The sequence below is a fragment of the Mercenaria mercenaria genome, chromosome 2 (assembly GCF_021730395.1).
Source record: "Mercenaria mercenaria strain notata chromosome 2, MADL_Memer_1, whole genome shotgun sequence".
In the NCBI taxonomy this organism is placed as follows: Eukaryota; Metazoa; Mollusca; class Bivalvia; order Venerida; family Veneridae; genus Mercenaria; species Mercenaria mercenaria.
Genome location: NC_069362.1, coordinates 107573113 through 107600585, shown reverse-complemented (window position 1 = coordinate 107600585; position 27473 = coordinate 107573113). Strand labels below are relative to the sequence as shown.

Genomic DNA, 27473 nt, shown 5'->3' with positions numbered 1-27473 from the left:
ACATGCAAACATCTCCACCGCCAGAGCAGGGGGGATCAGGTGTTGTAGACCTACATCACAACATGCCGCCACCACCACCGTCAGAACAAGAATCGGGTGTTGTTAATCCACCACAGCCAGGACAAGGAGAATCAGGTGCTGTAAATCCTACATGTTATAATTATAGTTCAAACATTCTTTCCGCACATGTTCCTTTGGCTATTAAAGAAAAAATATGGGCAAACAAGTACATAGAATTACATCACCTTCTTCCTAAAAATAAATCTGAGTCCGATTCTAAACAAAGAATACAATTTGAGAACGGGGAATTGATTATTGCACCAAAAGAGCAGTCGCCTAAGGTCTTAGAAAATATTCGCACCTGGACTGATGCATTTCATATTTTTATTGCCATATACATTATGAAACATCCGCGAGAAATGAGCAATTTATTACAATATATCGCGAATGTTAGGCAAGCTGCATCCAACCATACGGGTTGGTCGACATATGATTCGCGTTTCAGGTTAAAGAAGTCAGTTAATGAAACATTAAAATGGGAGACAATCGATCCCGAACTTTGGATGTTATATATGCATCCCATGCATTCTGTCGGTGTATCGGTTGCGACCCCTGTCTTGAAAAAATGTTTCACTTTTAATAACAAAGGATATTGTGCGAATAAACAGTGTACCTATGCTCATAAATGCATAAAATGCGGATTTGGCAACCATCCAGCTTTACACTGCTATGTAAATCAGGGACAACAATTTCAGGGGCGTTATTTAAGACCTAACGGCTCTCGTTTCAGGCTCAACAACCCTGCTTCACAAAATCCAACATTTGCACCAAGAGTATCCCAGTCAAACAGAAAGATTATGGGACCTAGGTTTAACGCCAATTAACCTATCAAGTTTGGGGGAAAAGTTGTCAGATTATAATCAGGAGGACGCAAACTATTTACTGTCAGGGTTTAAATATGGTTTCAAGCTAAATTACTCGGGCCCCAGAATACCGATTTTCTCGTCAAATCTGGTGTCTGCAAAACAAAATCCAAATATTTTACATGGAAAATTAATTGAAGACAAAAAACTAGGATGGATTATCGGACCTTATGTAAAACCACCGATTTCAAATCTCCGAGTAAATGCAGTAGGCCTTATTCCAAAACGAACAGGTGGCTGGAGGCTTATAACGAATTTATCATTTCCTCCACAACAAAGTGTTAATGATTACATAGACCAAGAATTTCGTCATGTTAAGTATGCTCAGTTTGACGAAGCTGTAAATATTGTACAAAATTTAGGGAAAACAGCCTACTGCTGCAAAGCAGACATTAAATCAGCTTTCAATTTATGCCCTATTTGGCCGGGCGATTTTGATTTACTTGGTATTAAAACAGAACAAGGTTTCTGGATTCAGAAAATGCTTCCCCAGGGATCAGCCTGTGCGTGCTATATCTTTGAGAAGTTCGCTTCTTTTCTTGAATGGCTTGTAAAGACAGAATCTGGAACAAATAACCTAACACATCTCTTAGACGATTTCTTCATGGCACATGTAAATTTTGAATCTTGTTTACAGCTTTTTCATTCCTTCCAAAACGTATGTTCGAATCTTGGTGTTCCTTTATGTCCTGAAAAACTGATAGGTCCAGTTAAAGTCATAACGTATTTAGGGCTGGAATTAGATGCTGAACACCAAACAATCCATGTCCCGGAAGACAAAATAAATAAAGCAAAAATTGAATTATCTCGTCTAGTTACACTGAAAAAAGTGCGGTTAAACGAACTACAATCCATTGTGGGGTTACTTAATTTCATAACTAAAGCTATCCCTACCGGTAGAGCATTTTTACGTAGATTTTATGATGTCATGTGCCAAGGAAAAAAGCCGTTTCACTTTATAAGAGTTACTAATGAGATGCGTGAAGATGCGACAATCTGGCTTACTTTTTTATCTGATTTTAACGGAGTAGCGATGTTTAATGACAAAGATTGGTTAGAAAACACATACTTCGAATTATATACAGATTCCTCTGGTAATAGAAATTTAGGATGTGGCTGTTACTTTCAAGGTCAGTGGAGTGTATTTCAATGGCCAGATCACTGGGAGGCCGACATATTTCTTGATATTACGTATCTCGAACTCATTCCCATAGTTCTAGCACTTCAGCTTTGGGGAACGTTTATGAAAAACAAAAAGATCATGATAAGATCTGACAATGAGGCTTTAGTAAATATCCTCAACAGTAAATCGTCTAAAAATAAGCGTGTTATGAGCTTGATCCGGCCCTTAATGCTTTTAATATTACAGAATAATATTCAGTTTAAGGGTAAGCACGTGCGCGGGAAGCAAAACAGCATTGCTGATTCTATTAGTCGCTTTCAGTGGTCAAGATTATACCGGGAGTTACCGACAGACGCAGCAAAGCAGCCATGCAACATCCCAGAAACCTTTCTTCGGATCTTCAGCCGGAAATAAATAGACTTGTCACCGCGTCCCTATCTTTAAATACCCAGAAACAGTACAGCGCTGCCATCTCCTCGTTTACAAACTTTTGCTCTCTATCTGGTCAACAGCTTATATGGCCTCCCAATGTACAGCAAATCACTGAATATATAGCGTACATGTCTTTACAGCAATATGCATATAAATCAATAAATAGTTATATTTCCGCAATCAGCTATGTCAATAAACTTAATGACTTTGAAGATAACACGAAGAAATTTATAGTTAAACGTATGCTTGAAGCCCTACGTATAATCAGAGGCACAAATGATACAAGGCAGCCTATAACAATACACATATTACAAAAGCTTCTCAGTATGAGAACATGTTATTTGCAGCTGCCTTTTCGTTGGCTTACGTAGCTTTACTTCGGATAAGTGAGTTTACGTCATCAAATAAACGGTCACGTGACTCTGTATTAAGAAAACAAGACCTCATTATAGGCTCGAGTAAGATATGAGTGTACTTTAAATCTTCGAAGACTGATCAAACTGGCGTCGAGTCCTTTATCGATATCGATATAGATGAGCAGAACAGGTTCTGTTATGAACATATTCAGACATATCTCAGGTTTCAATCTTCGCGCGACGAAGCTAGTCCATTGTTCTTTCATTTTGACGAAACCCCCTTGACTTCCTTTCAGTTTTAATGCTGTTCTTAAAAAAGCCATCAAGTTCATAGGGTTAAGCAACAAGAACATAAAATCACATTCATTTAGGATTGGTGGTGCGTCTGGGATGTATCGGGATGGCTGTCTTGTAAATACTATAAAAAGTGCAGGCAGATGGAGGTCAAACGCATACAAGTCATATATTCGCCATTGATATTCTATGAATCCGACGCCGGCTCATATTGCGACTCCGTCGACGGGTCACTATCATTAGTTTCGAGAGTTTTAAAAGCTTGTCTTCTGATACCTTAAATTAATTCTCAAAAAAATTTGCACTCATCCATTAGCAAAGCTAGTTTGTACTTTATCAAACCCTTACAAAATGTACATATCGTTGTTCATTGTTATTGAATTCTCGTTAATTGTTGTTTAATTGTTTTACTTCTTTCACTTTTAATATTAATTACGAAAGTAATGATTCATATTTCGTTTAATAATTCGAAGTTTGCATACTCACATTTATGCTACAACAATAAAGTTTAATTGAGTTGCCCCTTTAAAAACGATCGATCTAGGTGCCGGATGCCGTGTCATAGTTTGAAACCAGTTGGTAGCAGTTACACCATTTCAAAATCATAATGAATGTAAAGGATCTGCCAAATGCCGTATATAATGATAATGAGTTGCATATGCATAAATATATAATGATTCTTACATTTATTTTGGGCCGGCGATCCGCTTTTGGCTAGTAACTAGTAACTTGCTACCATGTATAGGAAGACCGCTGTCGGATTCCTATACAATTTGAATTAGGTGTTCATAGATAATTATTATGTGATCATAGAAGATTTGTAATGCATAATATAATGAAGTATAAGATTAGAGTGTCCAGTAAATATAAATAACATATATACTGATAAATAACTTGATAAATATATTTTCCTGATGGAATCATAAGACAAATATATAATGATATATTTATATATATGTGTGTGTGTTACAGCTTATATAAATATTTTATCAGACCGGCAATCCATTTAGTTGTAAATATTAGCTCCGAGTAGGGAGACTGACCCCGGATATAAATACATTTTGTTCTATGCAGTTTCAAAATTACGTAATTTTCTTGTCTGGAACATACTGTTTGACTTCTTAACATTTCACTTTTGATGAGAAATTCATAACACTTGTACTTGATTAAGTGAACTCCATATTTCCCATTTGCATACATACCCTAAAAACGAAATACGTTTCAGGTAAGACGATCTAATCAGTCACATTGGAGGCCACTTATCTCTTAATTTTCAGGTCCCTGTAATGTATGGATATTGGGTTCATCTTTAGTACGTGGTGCATATCAGAGGTTATGTTACAGGCCTGACGGTATAAATCTAGGACTTTACAAATCTATAGGGGCGAAGTTATTGTGGGATTTCATGGGCGGAATGAGAATACACCATCTTGAACAGTCAGTAGGATACATTTTAGAGTTTAATGAAACACCCGACTACTTAATTATACATTGTGGAGGCAATGACATTGGCAGTATGACATCAGCCGCGATAATTGGCCAGCTAAAGTGCATTTTGAACAAACTGCATTTAAAGATGCCTGAAACAAAAATTATATGGTCCCAGATCCTTCCTCGGCGTACATGGAGGTACGTTGAGGTACATCAAGCTGAAAGAGCAAGGAAACGAATAAACAGTGCTATAAGTACCTATGTTATTAGGCATGGTGGCCATTTAATAAAATATCCAGATATAAAAGATAATCCACAAATGTTTGACAATGACGACACTCATCTTTCACCAATGGGCTATGACATCATGTTGAACACAATTTCAGGAGCAATCTATTATTTCCATACCACAAAACAGCCTGTTTTTCCTCCATTGCAGTGACTAATTGATTCGTTCGTTTAGTAATAAAGCTGTCTTAATAAAAAGCTCACGTATTATCAAATTGGTAACGACTGATTAATTGAATTATTGATTGACTGATTAAATGATGTTTTACAGTTTACCGAGTTTTTTTTGTTATCAATACATTTTGCACATGTCCACATCATGACTGGGTTGTCATCCGTTATGTTAAACCGTTTGGCGGAAGGTTCTCTCATCTTTCGAGAACCTTTTTGGCGAAAATTTAACATAACGTTGAACTTTTTGCGACCGACGTCGGAGCAAATCAAATTTAATATTTAACATTTTATCTTAATCAATTACCAGTCATGATGGAAATTTTCATGCCAAGCATTAAAATAAAATAATAACGAAAATTGTAGAGCTTTTTCTTACATATAGTTTAGTTATGCACCCACGTAATAAGACGTGTGTCAGTTGATTGACCTCGTTTTTAGCTAGTCATGTCTCAAGACTATCATATGTCCTTCATCTGGGCTCGAACCCTAAAACCGCTGACAGTGTAACCACTTGCCTTTACCCCATTTAATCAAATGACTTGTTGGAAAATAATAACTAGTTTAATCGTTAGAGATTAAACCCATTTATTTTCCACATAGTCAGCTACTAGCAGACATATTGTATAATACCGTATAATTCTAGTACCACTAGCAAGTCAGTTGTCTTTGAGTCTGCGAGCTATTTTTAGCGCACTATATAAGCAGGAACTTTTCCATTCTCGGGCCTTTTACGTTTGTGGAACTCAGAGAGAAGGTAGAGGGCATATTATTTCACGATTATCCTTAAAAAATTAATTTCCCAACCCACCACTCCCTGTTGTCTGTGCGTTTGATTTATAATTTCAGGAATCAAGATGACCCAAAGCTTCATCATGGCTGGAATGAGATCCTTCTTAAACAAACGAGGAATTAATTTTACACTGTGACTGTTTTGCTAACGTTCGATCATCTAGTTCGAAGGATTCAGATGAAAACACACTCATGTAATACGTAGCACAGGAAGTGCAGGTTGCAGTAGCAAACTATACAAACTCAGGAGCTGAGCTCGTGTAACCGTTGTCGGTGCACGTGACATGGCTTAAACGAAAAGATAGGCTGATTAATATTAAGTTTAATACATCAGTGTGCAGTATATTGTATTTGACTGGCGAAAATTTAACATAACGTTGAACTTTTTGCGACCGACGTCGGAGCAAATCAAATTTAATATTTAACATTTTATCTTAATCAATTACCAGTCATGATGGAAATTTTCATGCCAAGCATTAAAATAAAATAATAACGAAAATTGTAGAGCTTTTTCTTACATATAGTTTAGTTATGCACCCACGTAATAAGACGTGTGTCAGTTGATTGACCTCGTTTTTAGCTAGTCATGTCTCAAGACTATCATATGTCCTTCATCTGGGCTCGAACCCTAAAACCGCTGACAGTGTAACCACTTGCCTTTACCCCATTTAATCAAATGACTTGTTGGAAAATAATATGAAAGTTTTAAGATTCATAACATGTTCATAAAGTCGGGTTTAAACTACCGTGCAACTCGACAGTAGACAAACAAAACTTTTTTTTCCGTAAAGCAACACTAATGCATTAATATCAAAGGAGTCATTCATTCTAGATCCCAAACATTTGGAGCCAGGACCCCCATTCCTTCCCTGTCCCTGCCAACTGTAAGTCAATAAGTTTAACAATTATAACACGTACTGAGCATAGGTGACGATCATGAAACGGATTTTGCTACAATTCTAGCATGTTTTAAAAATGCACATTTTACAGTTAGTTCTCTTTAACAGTAAAGATTGGCATCTGTGAAATTGATACTAGGAAACAAGAGTCGATTTAGTTTTAGAATAGTACCTACCTATGAATCCCTGGAATCAATCGACGGTTCTGCAAACATTCTTTCAAATGACACCGGTCCTGACAATTGACATTCAGGTTCCGATGAGAAATCAATAATTGTCAATCGATGAATTTTACTTGACCAGCGATGGAACACTTCCATGTTTTGTACAGTAACTGCGCATATGGTAGGCGGCTACCAAAATTGGACTTTAATATAGTCGTAAGAGTTTTGGTACCTGGTTTATGACTCCACGGTACAAAGCGAGGTTCCAGCTCAAAAAAAATGTTCGCAGTTTCAATTTCACAGATGCCCATCTTTATTTTCAAAGAGCGTTGAGCGTAATTTTTTAAAACAAAGCTGAAATTGTAACAAAGCTCGTGATAGTCATTTAGGCTCAGTACGTGTTATAATGCTGGAAAATACTTGCTAACAGTTGGCATGGGCGGGGTGGTGGAGGAGGGTGGGGTGTCCTAACCAAAACTGTCTGTGATTAGATCAGACGTCATTCACAAAAAAAACACGAATACACTGGCGTTGTTCGAAAAACTCGTTCGAACTTCGCAAATTCGGCAATAACATTCAATAAAGGCTAAAACTCATTTTTCTGAATGTAGCGATCAAAATCGAATCGAAACGAATAGGTGTGTTTGTGTCTTTATTTTGACGACATCTTGACTTTGAATCAGAATTTTGTTTTGCTTGAATCTAACATGAGAGAGTCTTTTTGGCTGTTTTATATTGTATGACACCCAGATATAAATAAACTACTTTTCCACAAAGTCACATTTCTTTTTGGCTGTTTTATATTGTATGACACCCAGATATAAATAAACTACTGTTCTACAAAGTCACATGCAGTGAGTATTTATTGAGATTGTTCTTGACAACCGAGCCTCTTAGTTAAGTATTTATCCATACATATCTGCCTTCCATACACTTATAGTTTTGTCTTGCGGAGGAGAATGTTATTCCAGCATTTGTCTGAGTAGCTCTTAAGTCTTTCAGTCATTTCCGAGATAATGTAAAACTGTCACAAGTATATATGAAAAATATAAAGAAACTTGTATTTGGCTTATATTCTACCTCCAAATGATTTCCAGCTTTCCAGGATCCTTTTCTTCAAGACCTTCTAGTATGAACATGAAATCTACTCTGTTGTCGGCTCTTCTAATATGGGATAGTGTAACGTTACTTTTACCAACGATCGGGCGTAGCTTGGTGTGCGATGAATCAACTGCAGTAAAATATGCTAGAATTGTTCTTCAAAGTTTAAAACGCACATACTGTATTAGATAGCAGATGATTTTATTTTCTGGTAGTGCACTATATCTATATTAACAGTACCTCGGAAAAGATTTCATATAAAAGTTGTTTCAGAAGTGGAAATATTTTGAAATAATAAAAAATATGTAACAGAAGAAAAGAGTGTTATCAAGCACTGCTGTGTTCAGTATGTATGCAAAAGTTATTGTTTATACACACTACGATTCTGAACTTGTTCATTTCTACACATGCAAAGTTTAAATAAGTGCCGTTTTAAAGTTTCTAGTAAATTAACCAAAAAAGAGATAAGTAAAAAAGTACGAAAAGTACAGTTATAGTTCTTGTACACTGCACATTTCCACAATGTCACCCATCTGTGTATGCAGCTTCAAAAAAAAATTCCGTCAGCACTTGTTATGCCTTAGAAAGGTAAATTTATCAAAGGGAGATACAAGCAGTAAGCAAAGGACAGTTATGGTCCTTGTGCACTGCACTGCCTTTGAAGGCAGCCTCAGTCATTGCATAAAGTATAAAAAATTCCTCATAATTTTAGAGTTCTGCTCCAAACATCGGTGTAACGAGTAAATCAAATAAAGAAAGGTAATACAAAAAGTAAGTACGGACAAAACTATATGGGTTTTTACATTGTCCTTCGTCAATATCCTCCGTCTTTGTACGCAGTCTGAATAAAATCTCTGCAAAAATTTAGTCTGATGGCTCGCACAGGTATATTTGACTAAAGGGAGATAATTCAAAAAGTGAGTAAAGTTGAGTTAAAGTAATTGTATGCGGCACTTCCTCTCCGTAACCACTGTCATTGTTTGAACAACAAAGTTGCTCTAATGGTTTTGGAGTTATGCTCTCGACAAACGTTTTGAAGGGATACATTTTAAAAAGTATGCAATGTAGAATTTTGAACTCTCTTGGATACTACACTTTTCCTCATAGATTCCGTTATCTTCAATTGTTTTGCAGTTATTCTCCGGACAAAAGAGTCGAACCAAGGCCGACGAGGCAATAAAATCATTTCTGCTGTCTTTACCAATACCGCCACAGACAGAGGATTATGTGTTTTAATTAACGCGTGAAATATAGACATTTATAATCGGTTCTCATTGCGAAATTGGTAAAAACACATAACTCTCATGTGTTTCCATAACATATAGTCTGTCAGTAATTAAGTTTCAAAGTATTCTTAAGAAATATAGCATTAATTTCCTGATACCTATTTTTATCGTATGATCTGGAGACCAGTGCCTTTAACAAAATGTCTGCAATAGCTTTGGAGATATGCCGAGGAAAGGAAGAATAACAATACCCCTTTTGCCTTTCCGCACCATCAATTTAGTTAAGCGATTTGTGGAAAGTCACACATTTTACATGTGGACGCTTTAGAATAGGTTTCCGGCGAATAGAAATACTGATTGTATTAAACTTTAAACCATTTGTTAAGAGAGTAGTTACAGGTTTATTACAAGAAAGTAGCAAAATGAAAACATATATTTAAACCATTTATATTAATAGAGATCCTTAATCCTTTTATTAAAAGAGAGAAGCAATTCTAAAACCTTAAATCATTTGTTAAAAGACAGTAGCAATCCGGAAGCCATTAGCCATTATTAAAAGAGAGCAGCAGTTAGGGAACCTTCATTCATTTGTTTTAAGATAGTAGCAAAACGGTTCCTAAAAGATAGTAACAATACGGAAACCAAAGGAAAGAAAACTTACATATGATGCAACCGTCTGATCGATTCTGACTGATAAAGCCTGGCTCACATGTACAGTCTGTACCGCCTGTGCAATCTCCAGGATAACATGGAAGCTGGTATGAACACGTTACTAAAATAAGTATACATTTTTGATGGCTTAAATCTAACATGAATTAATGATCGGTTGAAAAGAAAATTATTTTCAAATGGTTCATTAAAAATATTCATCAATTTTAAAAGTATTTAAACCTATGTGGAATATTCATGTTCTAAATTTCGAAACAGTCTACATACAAAATATGCTATGTCTCAACTAAAAAGTCTTTACAAGTTGGCGTAAAATGAATTGACTGTTATTTCAGTGGAATAACAAAACAGTTAAATAGTTGGGTTCGTAAGTGAAATAAATAAGATTATAAATACTTTTAGATAAAAGATTCTTAAAAATTAATTGTTCATTTTTTCATTTGTCAATGTCAGCCCAGTGGTTACTAAAACTCGTATAAGTATGAAATATTGTGGCGCCGCTTACACGTTAAACCGTCGTACTATATATGGCGCCATACATTCCCCATGAAATAGTGCTTCATTAGTTTATCTACTTGTTTACATAAAAGACATGTTAGAGTCGAAATAATATATAGGAGAACCGATATCTAATATATCTCAAAAATATGAATTGGTTATACGCGGCGTTCATAATTCACTCGAGCTACGCCCTCGAGGGTATAACCCAATCGTATTCTTTTGATATATTAAGATGTGGTTCTGCTATTCATTTTTTCGTAAGTGAAACAACTTACAATCACCACATACAGGTCCACGAGACGTACTTGGACATTTACACGTATTTGGACTTATACATGTTCCACCATTTTGGCATGTTGGCCTGCAAACAGCTTTAACGAAAAAATATTGAGTTTGTTGTGTTTTTGCTGGGTTTAAATATGGCACCGACACAATCATACGTCATGTGGCAACTTTCTGTTTACGGACGTTTATTCCCGCGCTTTGTTTGAATATGCTACTATAGGAAAGAGTGGTACAAAGAAAGTATGCTTTTAAATTATCTATAATTCTGTAATACGTAAAATAGGGTATACAATTTCCATCTGCGTCTACAACCAGTGACAGTTTATTATATTCAATGTTATGAGGTCAAATGTCAAGACTGAAAAACAAAGATCTGATTATGTTAGATATATTTACAAATGCATTCATAGTCTGTTGTAGAATGTTATTTTTTGGTGGCAATATGTTTTCAGTTCCTCATTAATGACTTATCCGCTGGTATACAAAATCAGTTGCATTCTGTTTTACGTTTTAAAAACGTAATTTTATAAATCTACACACTTGGCGGCAAAATACACGAGAGGTTCGTGAATGTATTACCACTGATGATCAAGTTTGCCAACTTAAACCGTCCGAACAATATCGATAGAAAAATTACTGCATAATGGCTTCCTTGAGGTATGGAAATTCAGCTGTTGCGTTGGTAAGATGGTATTGTGAGATAAGGAAATACAGATAAGCTTTTATGTAAGCTGTTTTTGTTTGTTTCAAATTACAAATTTTATTTCGTAACAGAGAAACATTGGTTGTTCGGCGTTTGCAGAATTCTATCTCTATGCACATGCCTGCTTTTAGAGATAGTACACGTTTTTCTTTGTGCGTTAACGTCTGCAGAAGCCCACGGCTTCGGTCACAAACATATCTAAAGGGCTTCCGCAGACGTCAACACACAAACGAACGTGTATTATCGCTATTCTTGCATAAAAACATGAGGTGAAGACTACATATAACTTTTTATATGTAATGACTAAACGTTTCGGTACAATTTTCATTTACCATTCTGTTGTTTTTGGAAACGGTTAACATGTTTTAAATATCCATAACTGGGGCCCGCAAATCAACAGCACTAACAAAAAGCATGCATTGAAGTTTTTGTACGATTCTTTTTTATTTTTGCATTTACAAACATAACAATACTGTGAGATCATTAAATTTCGTGGGGGCCTAATTTTCATGGATTTCGTGGTTGAGTCAACCCACGAAATTTAATTTCAACGAACAAGTAAAAATCCGATTCATTTTATGTTCAAAAATTGAAATCCGCGAATTCATATCCCCACGAAATTGCTGTTTTGACCAAAACCACGAAATTTCATACCCACAAAATTAAATGATTTTACAGTACTCATATTTTTGATATCATTTTAAAATTCGGTAAACAGGAACACAATTTCAAGAATAATGATTTCACATTCGAATCATTTTGAGTACGAACACTTATTTCGAATAAGGAGAAGTACAGACGTACTAACAAGTTCTCAAGATTTATATGAATTCTGTGAGAAATTAGATAAACATTAATATGATTCCTATAAACAAGCAATCGTACAAGTTACACGCGATTCAATATATTCACATTCTCGGAAATCGATAAAAATTGACCCGACGCAGAGTTCAAAAGAGATTAAACAAAGGGAGAAGCAAGCAAGTAAGTACATTAGGGGAGAGGGCAGTGCGCCTCGGTTCGCTAACCAATACAGCTAAACATACTATAGGTTTTAAGCTATAAAAAGAGGTTATTATGGAAGAAACACGACGTAGATACCAGTTGTCCTATCTGCACAGGAGTAGATATTAATCCCTGGCAAAGCATTTAAAAAAAAAATCACATGTTAAAAGCATGCGAATCGCCTTGTTGATACACGATTATTCTTCCATTAATACATGGGTAGATCCAGTTACAAAAGTAGTTTTTATGCAAGAATACTGACATTTGTCACGTTACCAAGATACATTTCATAACAAATAAACAATAATGCTGGCGACCTTGATAACAATTATCAAAGATTTATTTAGTTTTCAATTGCAACCATCGTAACGTGAGCTTGTGTGTAATGGTGATAAATTTTTAAGACGACGACGATGATGATATGAGGATGATATGTTAATTGATATACAATGTTTATGAAACGTTGATGATGGTGGTATGATGATGATGAAAGTACGACATTGTGGTGACATAATTATAATTTAATATGATGAAATCACACTGACGTGCTGTTGATGTGTTTGTATAATGATGATGATTATGATGATAACATGATATCATGATTATATGATGGTTTAATGATGATTCCAGTTTGATGATATAGAATATGTGATGTTTATAATGGTATGAAGATGATGACAGGACGATAATGATGATATTATGATGATGATGATGATGGTATGATATGATGCTGATCTGATTATTATTTTATGAAATGATTATATGCTGCTGATGTGATTATGTGGAGATGATATGATGAAGATGATATTATATCATGATGGTAATATTGTTTAATAATGATTACGCTGAGATGATGATGATGATGATGATGATGATGATAATTTGATGTTGATTATATGGTGATATGTTTATATGGGGGAATGATATTGATGACGATATGATGATGATAATGATGATGGTTGTTGTGTTGATATGAGATGATAACAAAATAATGATGATGATGATCAGTTACTGATCTGAGTAGGTTGTGAATAAATTTTTTGATAAATTTCCATATTACCGATATTTTATCGTATGTCTTCTAATTATTAAGGATTTCAGGTTACGGTTGATACCAAGAAATTAGGGGGAAATATCAGGTAAAACGAATTACAGGTAAGGTAAAAGGTTTTGATATTAAAGCTGTGTATCAGTAGTTATTTTTCAGCTCTTTTCTCGATTGATTTTCAGGCACTTAATAAAAAATAATATGATATCAATTATAATAATAATTATGATAATCTGAAAAAAAAAGCATATTAAATAGTCCGCCGTGACTGACAGATAATGACGAGTGCTTCGTGTTACTTGTTTCCCTCCGCTTTGGGTTCGAGCCAAGTTAAGGGACATGTTCAGCGCATATGTAAAAAGCAACCTAGCTGGCTTACAAAAACAACAAATCGGTGACTCTTGCCAGTATTATAAAATTGTTTCTAATATTTTTCAGTTGACATCTGCTGCAGTTTTAGTACGCAGCTATACAATTGCGGGCTTTATGGATTCGAGCCTGAAGGCAGCATGATCACAAGTTTTGTACTACTGTACCAGTAAGATTAATTTCAAAACATACAAAAGGATTTATTGGACATATTTCAGTATTTTATTATGAAATATTACGTCGCGTAACTCATCATGGTGTTTTCTGTAACATTTTATCTAATTTGTGGGCTGCTTAATACACATTTGGCTCTATATTTTTGTAATTGGAGAGGTTGTGATTTTGTGCTGATGCGGGTAGGAATATTTTACATGAAGATATTTATTCAACTAGTCTGATTGCTGTGTACAATAGGTTCTACCATCACATAAAAAGAAAATAAATTAATAAAAAAAACTACATAGGTTGTTTAGATGCTTTGGATAATTCACAATATATCTGTTTGTTTATTTCAGAGGGAGTAGTATTTACCTTGTGCCGAAAATTACTTAAGGTAAATACCCGCTCTTGGACAAAGAAACAAAAACATTGTAATAAAAATTATCATCCCTCGTATTGTTCTCTCTTTTCGCGTAACTAAATTAAAGCATGAAAACAAGCGTTGCCAAATGAGTTTTTGACTTCTGACGGGGAACTCTCCGTATGCATTTACGAATATATGTGGAATTTTGTTGACATTGTTGAGTGTTTTTCTTAATACAACATGTATTCATGAAATGTCATTCAAATAAACAATACAAGCACGTTATGACTTGTATCAATGTTGTCACTCTCATAAGATTGGATTTTATAGGTGTTACCTTGCATTAGTGAATACTTTTCTAATTACTAAATACATATCCTTTAGACGTGTTGTTTACATATTTTTACCAAGGACCTTTCAATAAAATTATTGACTTCTTGTGTATATTTGCGTTTGTAGCTTAAGATCCTATTGTATTTGCAACAAATATGATACTAGTACTTAATAAACTGATTTTGCGTCAATTAAAACAAAACAACAAAAAGAAAACGTACGTATGTTACAGTTTTCGTCACCATTGTGTGTCCATCCAGGTCTACATTGACTGTAAAAGTAATATTCAGTTTTCCAGTACCACCTAGTGTAAGAGCATCCCCTGTAATTGAATATACTTTTTACTGCAGACAAACTGTATTTTCATCGTTGTAATCATTTTGAAATACGAACAGGGCTAAGTCTGACAACATTTGATTAATGCACACTCAGTTTCAAACATATAAAATGTACATAATATTTGTATTGCATTTCTATGTAACTTCTATGTAACTTTGTCATTATCTTATATACCACAAATTCTAAGAAATCATTGATCGAAAACAGCTCGCCTCGAGATGGAAAAATGTATGTCACAGCACGTAAAATGTACTTTTCCATTCCAGAAGTACGCCAGTGATCGTGTGTTTGAAAAGACATCTATTTCTTTGCGCGCTATATATTTTGTACAGATTTTGAAAATGAAATATTCGAATGAAGTCTGTTCTTCAGCCTAGCGTACGCGCTAAGTACTTCAACTTAAATTTGTAAAAAAACTTTATAAACAAGATAGTAGTGTGGTGTCATAATTTTTTCACGGTGCAACCAGCATTACCAAAAATACATTTAATTCAGACTAGAATATATCATTTAGACTTTAAACAGCGAATGTATTGAGCTGACTTTTCATGTTCTTGTATTTAACAAATAATAACGGTCTTTTTCGTTGTTTATCGTCTGATTTACCACGGTGCACAGGAACTGAACCAGAGAACGCTAACTCGAGTGATTAAATATTTAAACATCAACGATAATTCGTGGTTAATTGGTCTGTAAGTCATTAGACGGCCTTTATTGTTCTTAAATGTTCATTATAATAAATTCTAATACGCTTTTTTCTTAAAACACTCTTACACTAGTAATTTTGATCATACATTCATTTCAAAACACTTTGTCATCCTCTAGATGTAATTTAGATGAAAACATTTGTTAATAAATATAAGAAAATGGTTGTATCATTACCTAAATTAACATAAACAATTTAAAAAAATTGTTTTCTATCTTGACACATCGTTAATGTACAACTGCTTAAAAGATATTCATCAGGCAATTTTTGTATTCCGAAAACACATTTCCTTTTGCAAAGCATCCATAGAAGACACATTTGCACCTTGTCGGGGTGCAGTACAGGGACTGTAGTGACATAACTACAACATTCTGTGGTGTTTTCATACCTGCTCTATCTTTTAATTTGTCTTTAAAATAGGCAATTATAAGTTGTTTTAGAAGTTTCCAGATGCTTTCAAATATATAATTAATGATGCATCACACGCGCGCTTGTGTGTGTGTGTGTGTGTGTGTGTGTGTGTGCGTGTGTGCGTGCATGTGTGCGTGTGCGTGTGCGTGTGTGTGTGTGCGTGCGGGTGAGTGTCGAAACTAATTCTCAAAGATTGAGTGAACTGTGGGTTTTTATAGAGCAAACTGAGAGGTTTATTAGAGCAAACTAGAGTTTCATAGAGCAAGCTTTTGGGTATTATGTAACGTAGATGAATAGGATGATAACGTTTCCAGTGATTGTTTTATTAATACCGATTAACTATTTATCGCATAGATCATAAATTCAGTTTTCTAGTCTCAAACTTTATCACAGTGTGTGATGTTTCCCACCGAACACCGATTTCATACCTTCGTATATCAGATTTTTGTAGAAGTAACTGAAAGCTGGTCTAAAGGTTGGCAAACATTTATGTAATAAATGCATAGTTATATGTACACGATTATTAAACGCATCTGTAGGTCGTCGTACATCTATCAAATGGTCAGCGGGATTGGTTGAAATATTTCAGATGATAATGAATTTTCATGGCAATAGAAATGTCTCTGAACAGAGCTTTAATTTAATTCCTTTTCTAATTTCAAGTTGCTTTTTTTGCTGTTTTTGGTGTGTGTGTGTGTGTGTTTTTTTTTTTTTTTTTTCGTTTTTTTTTTTTTTTTTGTAAAATGTGTTCTTTTTATCAGTGGACAAACTTTGAACAAACCATATTTGCTGTATGGCCCTGACTGGCTGAAATATTGATTGGAACACATCATTGCAGGAGATAATTGTAAAATTAAACATTTAACGATACATTCAATTATTAAAAAGTTTCAAAGATATTTTTCATTAAATTAACGCAAGTAAAACTTTACTCACCACTGCCAGTACCAGCAAGCACAATATTCTTTTCTTAACTCTCTGCTTATTCTTATCTTATAATAATTTCTGAAATTCAAAGACAATTTCCTGCTTGTAACATGTAAATATATACTTTAAATAACCGGTAAAAGGTCATATATCCCCCTGAATTTAAGTCAGAAAAGGTATTTAATAATATTAGTGACTTTAACATATTTAAAAAAGTAACTGGACAAATCCAAAATAAACTGTACTGAATGTCTAGTTTATGAATTACTTCTGAAATAAAAACAGATCATTGTATAACGCACTTAAATTGTTTAGAATCCTGATAATGAAAAAAGTAATGTATGCGATTAAATGCGGTTTATTTCAATATGTTTTGCTTCTGGTTGTTTTGTATTCTTTCGTAGCCACATCATTTAGACATTACCTAGCTAATTATTATAACAATGTTAATGTTAACCATGTGTTAAGGTGTGTCAAGGCATATTGTTATAATAATCAGATACATAATAATATGACATTTGGATATCAATAGCGTTCCATAGGTATAAGGTTCGTTCGTTGAAAGTATAGATACATAAAAGAAATTTATCACTCAGTCTGTATGTCTATTGTTATTTAAGGCCTGTGATATAGTGTAATGTGAAGGTATTGTTCGCTTTCTGCACTATAATTGGTAAACAATATATATGGTGCCATGAAATTGTACATTGTATGCAGAAATAAATCTATCTATCTATCTAACACTATTTTAAGCACTTTGCATAAGAAATTTCGTAATGAAGAACGTCCGTAACAATAATATAAGTAAATTTCACCCGTGTGTCTTAGTGTAACATGATATTCATTTTCAGTCAGTGTTTTTGACATTTATTTGTTGTGTTCGTTATTTGCTATGCATGCTTTTAAATGCTTTAGAAAAAGCTAAGTAAAATACAAACATTTTCTATTACCCTCAATACCATATCAACGTTCATTTAAATCTTTACAAAAAAATGGCAAATAATTTTGTATTGTATTGATTCATTACAACCATAAGCCTTTCTCGTTTCGTATTTACTGCTCTTAGGAATGGCAATTGTGAGTAAATGTCACGTGAGCGTATTAATAGTTTGAAGCTATTGCAAAGGGATATCGAAATAGATAGAATTGTCGGACATTCAATTTTCGGATTTTTGGCATTATCATACTTTTGTATATTTAACCTCATTACAGTAGGTGAAATATAGCTTTAAGATGGATGAACAAATTGAAGATAAACAAATTAATCTATGATTGTCCACCCAGTTATATGATAAAAACGAGTTAACAAAACCTTACGCATCATAAGTTAACAAAACGTTAGCAAAACCTTACATAATTTGAATTAACAAAACCTAGTATTTGGATATAAATTCCTTAAATTTAACGCACAGTTAAACATGATTAATGCAAAGCTGCATCATTGCTTTATATATACACACAATTTTGTATGCATGTAGAACTGAGAGTACTTAAAACAATTGCATGTATTAAACTGTAGCAGTATAAAATTAGTTTTAATTACTTAGTTAATCAGTTTATATTAATGAGCAGACAGTGTTTTCTTTTTCTATTTTGTTGCATAATTCTACAGCTTTTTAATGCAGTCACAACTCTTGTCTGACGATCAGCTACCTGCTGGCTTAAGGTAAAGGTAAAGATAAGCTTCATTTTACGTCGAGCTACAATGCTCTTGTGCGACAAACTAGGTATCCACCTGTGTTTATCAATGCTGAGTGCCAAGCAAGGGAGCCACCAGTACCATTTTTTCACGTCTTTGGCATGGCGCGGTTGGTGATCGAACCCCAGACCTCCTGCACTCAAAACGGACACTCTACCACTAGGCTATTGGGGCGGTAAGTTTCATTCAAATATATAACTCTAAAATTAAGTTATAAAAACAAGATGGTTTTGATACAGCTTATCAATCCACCAGCCCAACAATTCGCTCGATGACTTTTGCCGATCTATTTACCAGTTTGAAAAAAAGGCTAAATATATAATGGATATATATATATATATATATATATTGTTATATATATATATATAACTCATAGTGCTTGCATGATGATTAATATATATCAAAATGCGATCATGCAAGCACAATGAGTGCATACATTCACTGTGTATACTGTTTTAACTAATGTTCAAAACATAATAGATATATTCAAGATTTATCAGCGTACTTTTTCTACACATTCGACTCTATTTGTCGTTTATTACTCCACCACCCATTTGCACCGTGGGGTGGGGAGGGGGGGGGGGGGGGGGGGGGGGGAAGAGAGAAATAAGCGAATAACTATTGTTAAAAATTTAAAAAAAAAGTGCCGTTGATTCAGTTTTGAAAGAGGCGGAAGCATCGTGAGATTATACCTACCAGTGTAAAGATACGGCTGGAAACATTCTTTGTTCATCATTTTCTCATTTAAATTGCATGTTACAAAAGTGTGTTATATTTGAGACCACTGTGAATATGGCGTAAATTTGTTTACAATATTTAATACCTTTATTTACTTCTGTTTATAGTTATAAACATTTAAATGATTATTGTACTTCTTCGTTTCCGAATATAGTTGCTTTCTCTAACATATTTAAAAAATGAAAATATAAATATGACAAAGTAGAAATCAAAACTTAAAAGTTTGTAAATTGTTTTAAAACTCACCCTCTCCAAGCCTTTACGTCTTCAAAAGTCAGCACAACAATAAATATCACCAGCACAATTGCGAAAAGGGTAATTTGTTTCATTTTCTTTTTCCTTTTTCCTAATTTTGTATATTTCACTCAAACATTTTATAGTATCTACATTTTAATATACTCGGTAGACAATGAAATGGCTGAAAACGCTTTGGACGGACGATTTTATCAAATATATATGTATGCAGGGCCAAGTAAGTTATGAGCACATTTGCTTCTCAAGTGGGCACTTGAAATAAGAGTTTGAAAACTGCAGATTCAAGCACGCAACTGAATACGCATAGTTTCGCTATAACTGCGATGATATTTTGTTACTACTGGCAAAGCACGTAGGAAAAACTGGCAAACATCGTTTTATAAGTGAACGACTTTCTCCTAAGAAAATTCTGACAGAAAATGCATGTCATTATTTGGAAACAACGAAATAGTCCCCTGTAAGTGAACGCGTTTGCGTCTTACTTTAAATATTTGGTCTGTATAAAAAAAAAATGTACCATTATAGGACGCAAGGGAAATTTTGTCTATGTACCTAACTAAGCACTTAATCAATTATCCGTACTTTCGAGATTGTCTCATATAGTTTAGAAAACAACATCTCTTAATGTATATACGCACTTGTTCCTTTCAGAATAGAATCTGACAACTAACACTTTGTATACCCGCTTGTGAGTATATATTTATAATATATAGTATTGTTTGAATAGTTCTATTATAATAAATGTCCCGTGAACATTCAATTAATTGCATATTTAGCTGGTCATAATAACTTTTGGGGTTGACATAATTCCAACATTAACTTTTTGGTGCGGAATAAGTAGTATGTAAGAAAATGAAACGCAGAAACAAAAGTCCTCAAAATACCGTGGCACATTTTTGAGATATTGCATGTGGAATTTTGAAGTGACGTCTGTTATGTATTGTGGCCGTTTCCGGGTAACATATGTTGTATTGCCCATTCTTAGTATACTAAGTATAAGAAAAAAAAACAGAAATAAAAGATATTTTAAGATTTCTGGTATTAGTAGACTACATTTAGTATTTAACCATCTGTCAAAAAGCGTTGGGTGTCAAAACTCAGAACATAGGTGTCAAAACTCAGAACATAGAATTTCTAATACATATTTCTAAAGCAAAGTGATCGGCATTAAAGGGTTAAAGGGGGTTGAACACCAAACATGTGTATCTCAAAGTCAGAAACAAGAAAATAACATTCATAGGGGATTCGTAAAACATATTAAATGAATTCACAGAGTTACTGCTGATGGGTACGTGCGGTGGGGTACTTGATAACATCAATATTTACTCGAAATTCATTAACACAGCAGTTATTTATAGAATGCTTGAACTGCTTAATGATGTAGTGCATGCATGTGAAACATAAAGAAATATAACTCTACACAATTTTACAATGAAATTAACGTTACATGACGAGGAACAAATGCATATGATGCCGACACCTTTGTATTTTTAATTCCAACAGTCGCAAATAGATAGTGACATCATTAAGCCAAAACAAAATTCTTTAAGTTCGTTTAAACTTGCATACTTTACCAAAGAGATGATACTGGACCTGTGTGAATACTAACAGGTTTATTTGAGAAAACGTTACCTTGTTCTGTATTACTTTCAAATTAACGCGGAAAATGTGTGATGGAGTCTTTGTCAAAGTGTAAAATTAGCATATAGACTAAGTATTTATGTTGTATTCTTATTGTGCCAGCGATGTTGCAATCACTCCTATAATTTCTAATGGATGCTTTAGGATAAAGAACCGCTAGGAAAAGAACTGTTTTTCTAGCACGCCTTTTATGTAAAATAACCATTTTAGAATCATATACAGTCGAACGTGTGCGAAAGACCGCCTTCTTATAAATACCAGTTCTATAAAAGCTACATCTAAACATCATCTGTTGAGAGACATAACTGTCAACAAAAAAAAAAAACAAAAAAAAAAAAAAAAAAAAAAACTTTTTCATTTCACGATAGTGGCCTTTAGTTTTGCTGTATATGAAAAACTGTAATGACTGCGGTGACTGCGGATAAAATGCACGGAAAATTATCATTTTTTAAAATACATTGTGTAATAGAAACTGAAACCGAAATGGAAACTATCTTGAAACACTTTTAAAACCGCGAAAAACACCTCTTGAATATTAATTTCTTTAAAAACACTTGAAAATTACGAAAGCGGGAAAATAAAAACACGGAAAATAATTACATGGACAATCAAACAATCGGCCAAACAATGAAACTTTAAAATTTCTTGAAACCCTTCAAAACCGCGAATGAAACCATCACCACTTTAACTCGTAGGCACGTATTATGAAATAACCTGTGGGAAAGACAATTAAGTGTTTAACAGCCACCATACTTTCATGAAGAACAAACTTTCCAGTTTGTAAGAAAATATTGCTTCCTCTTAGGGTCAGCGCGTGTTTCCTATATCAACGCGAAGCACCAGTATATTCACAGTAGCTTCAAGCTTTGCGCTTTGTGTTTATACAGGGAACACTTGTATGTCCTAAAGGAACGCCGTGCATACAGGGAACACGTGTATGTCCTAAAGGAACGCCGTGCGTACAGAGCCAGTTATTTGGACGCTGTGCAAATATACACATATATTTAATGGTCAGTATTTCATCAGAACAAATGTTCGATTTGAGACCCGTTACTTGTGGTGCTTAGACGAAGACAATGAAGTTTTATTAATAGTTTATTGGTCTAAGATCCGTATTTATCAACGTTTAACCCATACCCTGTTGTACAGTACCATTAACTGTTAAAAGGGGTGCTTGTAAAAAAAATACTGACTAAATGGCGAACAGTGCTGATCATGATCTACACTGGTCGCAAAGGCAGAATCAGTCATGTCCAGCATGATAAGAGTTAAGAATGGCAAATATACACGTTGTGATAACTTTGTTTATGGAATGGATATTCACACAGTTTCTTTACTCTCTGTGCTGAATCAACAGCGCCGGAGCTGAAAGAAAATTGAGCATAAGTCTTAAGTTTCAGGCTTTAATCGTTCATGAATACAGGTCAAGTTATTTCCAAGTGTCCTTAAAAATAAATTTTAAGTCATCACAAATCTTTATAGTACACTTTAAACTGATTTTCATACTGTCGTCTCTTCAGGGTTGAACAGTCTCCGGATTTAGTTTGCAAATCCAGAATTTTCGCATAGAGACCACTGTGTCGAAAGTCATATCTCCCCGACCATCCTTCCTCACCTTCCAAATCTCGACCCGCCTGGAACCCACCCCCTCCCCTAAAGTTGACAGCTGCAGTCAACAGCATCTCCCCCCACCCATCTCCCCTCTCCATATAAAGACGTTAAAAATGAAATTAACAGAAAGGACGAGATAAATTATGATAAGTTCTGAGAAATGCCCACCTTTATAATCAGAATATGAAAATACTACTATTAAACCTTTTTCTGTTGAAACCTTAATTAAGAGATCATAACCGTTAAAACTATGACAAGGGGAAATGCCACAGTTGTGTTGGTTTTTTACATAGGCAAAGAAGGAAAAAATTTAACTAGCGGGGAGAATTTTCTTAAACTTTGCATGATCATAGAGCACCCTATTAGAAACAAATTTATGCAAAAACATCTGGGGGTCCCGGTGCTACTTTTTGAGTTATCTGCACCTGAATGCGAGATTTTTGCTCTTTTAGGTCATTTTCAAGGGCAGATAACTCAAAATTTAGTATACGGATACCTTATTTCATTTCACATTATTTTTTGTTATTACATTTCCAGTCATTATGCAAAGTTTTAAACCATTCTATCAAACAGAATTTTTGCTGTGTTCCATTGAGTAAACATACTGCTTTTTTCTTGAAAAAAGGGGCATAATTGGAAGAAATTTGTTTGCGTAAGCGACTATAGAATAAAATCCGTCACCTAGAATTCCAGCAAATTTTGTACAGTTGCATGAAATAAAGTAACAACCACTAATCTGAAATCAAATGAAGTGTAACTAACCATTACATTGAGTTATCTGCCCTTGAAAAAGACCTAAAAGAGCAAAAAACTCCCATTCAGGGGCAGATAACTCAAAAAGTAGCATGGGGACCCCCATTCTTTTTTTTCATAAATTTGTTTCTAATATGATGATCTATGATCATGCAAAGTTTAAGAAAATTCCCCCCGCTAGTTAAAGTTTCTCCTTCTTTGCCTTTATAAAAAACCAACGCAACTGTCCCATTTCCCCTTAAAAACTCAAATCAAGATATTTGGACGAGTCAGACCTTTAAAGTTACTAAAATAAACATAATTTTAAAAAAATATTTTAAGAGAAAATCAGCTTGACATCAGTTCCGGCCCATGTTGAATTTCATTTTTGATTTTCGCAATTTTAAGCAACACTATTTTTCTTTGAAGTAACAGGATAACGCACTCATCTCAAACAACGCTTTATACACAACAATCAACTGCATTTCGGAATTCAAGTTTATAGTGTTTACGCGGCATTTTCAAAGAAAATAATTATAGCATTTGTTTGGTTGCTCAAATGTTAAAGATACTTATGAGCAACCAAACTAGCTTTAGTCAATAGTTTATGTAAGAATGATGAGCGGATTTGACGTAATCGTACGTGCGACAGCTCATTCAAATTTATACTGTTCAATGGCAATGATATGTGCGATCAAATTCCGTAAACCTTTTTTTTCTGTCAATTACGAAGAAACCTACTATTTTTATAATAGACATTCAATTGTAGAGTTCCGCAGCATATTTAATATTTTAGTAGCGAGTTCAAATGTTTTGAATTATTTATCCACGCTATTTTCTTTCATTGTAAATTATTAATTTACTGTATGTTCGTGATAAGTTATAAAAATGTGTTTTTGTACTTGTGTTAGTAAAATGTCGTAGATGTAGATTTCGTATAAGCCCACAATCACTAAGTACTTTTTACGTTATATCTGTAAGTGCTTATTCATTAATTGTTCAATAAATGTCCTTTTTTACTACGATCAACCTTATTTAAATACTTTACACTTAGTGTATAAATGGAATAGCCAGACGAAGACTAGTTAGTACTGCAGTAACGTTTAAATGGGAGGATAGTTCAAGATATAGAAGACACTCCAATTCTATACGCTTCCCTGGCTCTTAAGCGTGCCAGGTTTAAAGTTAAAAGTACCCATACACGGGACTCTTATCCAAATATTTATAACTAAATTAGAGGAACGGGGGCTCAAACTCAAGAACTCTGGATTCCTAGTTAGACTGTGTACCCGTGGGCCGGTGGTCTAGTGGTAACACGCTTGACTGTCAATCCAGAGGTTCGGGGATTGAATCCCGGTCCAGGCACTGGAAATTTCTGAGATGCTTTTGAGTGTCTCCCACCTAACTAGAGGCCTGTACTGGTTCTTCCCAGGAAAGACGGCTTCGCGTGTATCGGTGCTATACACCGGGCACGTTAAAGAACCAGACTGTCTATTTGCAAAGAGCTAGGCTAAGTCAGCCGGACACGTCTGTATCTAAAAAGTTCTCTCTGTCTGTTCTAGGGGTGTGTGTGGGGGGGGGGGGGGGGGGGCTTTATCTCACTCTGTCCCTCTGGTCAGATCGCTCTGTGTCTGTACTAGTAGAGGATGAATTTCGCGCCCTGTGTGGTTGCGTTTGCTATATGTAAAGCGCCTTTGAACGTGTTTATCATGAAAGGGGCGCTATATAAATCTGGTATAATAATAATAATAATAATAATAATATCCTCCGGACCACTGCGTCTGCTCTTAATATGAGAGAAGAGACGTCTGTTGCCCTTTTAATGCTGAGCACAAAGCAAGCTCACTTGTACCATTTTTCACGTTTTTGGTATGACACGGCCGGAAATTGAACACAGGAGCCCTCAGACTAGGCTGTCTTCTCTGTTAGTAAATAAGTTTTTGAAATGATTAGTTTAATTAGATTTATTAATATATTGAATAAATATCCATACGGATTGTTTTTATAGCTTTATCATCATTCTATGCGACAACGTTTCGGCCCGGGGCCTTTATCAAATCACTTGCACAACTCTTAGATTACATATTTTTAATTATTCCGGCTAACAAATATATAAATGTATAACAAATATATAAGATAACTTATCTCGGGGTCGTGAGTTCGATCCTCGGGCGGGGCGTATGTTCTCCATGACTATTTGATAAACGACATTGTGTCTGAAATCATTAGTCCTCCACCTCTGATTCATGTGGGGAAGTTGGCAGTTACTTGCGAAGAACAGGTTTGTACTGGTACAGAATCCAGGAACACTGGTTAGGTTAACTGTCCGCCGTTACATGACTGGAATACTGTTGAAAAACGGCGTTAAACCCAAAACAAACAAACTAACAAAACTTATCTAATATATTTGTAAGCCAGCATAATTTCCAAATGTGTGATCTGGGACTTATGCAAGTGGCTTGATAAAAACGTTGTCGCAAAGAGTGATAATAAAATTCATATGAGCCGCGCCATGAGAAAACCAACATAGTGGGTTTGTAACCAGCATGGATCCAGATCAGCCTGCGCATCCGCGCAGTCTGGTCAGGATCCATGCTGTTCGCTGTAGGGGCCTCCGTGGCCGAGTGGTTACGGTCGCTGACTTCAAATCATTTGCCCCTAATCGATGTGGGTTCGAGCCTCACTCGGGGCGTTGAATTCTTCATGTGAGGAAGCCATCCAGCTGGCTTACGGAAGGTCGGTGGTTCTACCCAGGTGCCCGCTCGTGATGAAATAATGCACGGATGGGCAGCTGGGGCTCTGCCTCCACCATTAAAGCTGGAAAGTCGCCATATGACCTAAAATGTGTCGGTGCGACGTTAAACCCAACAAAACAAAAATGATTGCCAACGGTTTCTCTAATTGCAATAGTCTTTTAAAGCGAACAGCACGGATCCTGACCAGACTGCGCGGACGCGCAGGCTGGTCTGAATCCATGCTGGTCGCAAAGCCACTATGTTATTTTTCCCATGGCATGGCTCATTTGTCCGTTTATGTGTATGGCCAAAAGCGGTTTATTGATTACACATCAACTTCTGTATAAAATTAACAAAGTTTAAAAAAAATAAACCTGTTTATGTACACGTATATTTTTAAATTGCTCACACATTTAGCAATAATTTATTCAAGTTTTGAATAACGTAGTAAAATTTCAACAAAATTGAGCTATGTTATGATGTCATTATATTGAGTTTACTGCCATAGTCCAATTTTGAAATGTCATAATGTCTATAAGTTACAAACAAGCGAATTCCACGACATTGCAGAAAAGTCATGACAGAAACAAAATATTTGTTTAATTCTGCTTCTCATTCGTTTAATGTCCTGCTTGGTGCAATATTGCTTTGGCTGCGTTTCCTGTCAAGGATTCGATTTTCATCCGCGATAACTTATCTCACACTTACCCATACTTCATCGTGTTAGACCAGACATTGTTTTGTCTTACTTTACATCAGAGGAATTCTATTTAGAAATGATGATCAGGGCATATTTTAAGCATCAATATTAGACCCTTAAATTCTTTCAGTTTTTCTATTTTCTTTCTTTCTTTCTTTCTTTTTTTTCTTATTGTTATCACAGTAAGATTATATAAATTACGTAACTGTTTAAACGTGTTCTCTAAAAGGCACTAGAAGATCCAGAGTAAGATTTTTATATCAAAATTTTAAAAAGAATAATGCATTTTGTTATGCAAATGTTACGTATAGGCAGCATTTAGTATACTCTTTTCGAATGACTT

The 27473-nt window shown here is 34.8% G+C and overlaps 1 protein-coding gene across 2 annotated transcripts in view; it reads right to left on the bottom strand.

The window, feature by feature from the left end:
• The window catches only part of LOC123562440 (uncharacterized), a 45562-nt gene extending 25640 nt beyond the window's left edge, over positions 1–19922 (bottom strand). Inside the window, exons 1-6 of one of the 2 annotated variants that reach the window (XM_053537474.1) lie at positions 19703–19922; positions 17029–17097; positions 14858–14958; positions 10646–10741; positions 9862–9972; positions 7954–8104 (exon numbers count right to left, since the gene is read on the bottom strand). In XM_053537474.1, coding sequence (XP_053393449.1) covers positions 7954–8104; positions 9862–9972; positions 10646–10741; positions 14858–14958; positions 17029–17097; positions 19703–19785 — 611 coding nt within the window. In that variant the 5' untranslated portion in view covers positions 19786–19922. The remainder of the gene's footprint in view (positions 1–7953; positions 8105–9861; positions 9973–10645; positions 10742–14857; positions 14959–17028; positions 17098–19702) is intronic. The other variant, XM_053537475.1, reaches the window with a different exon arrangement.
• Between the last annotated feature and the right edge of the window lie 7551 nt (positions 19923–27473).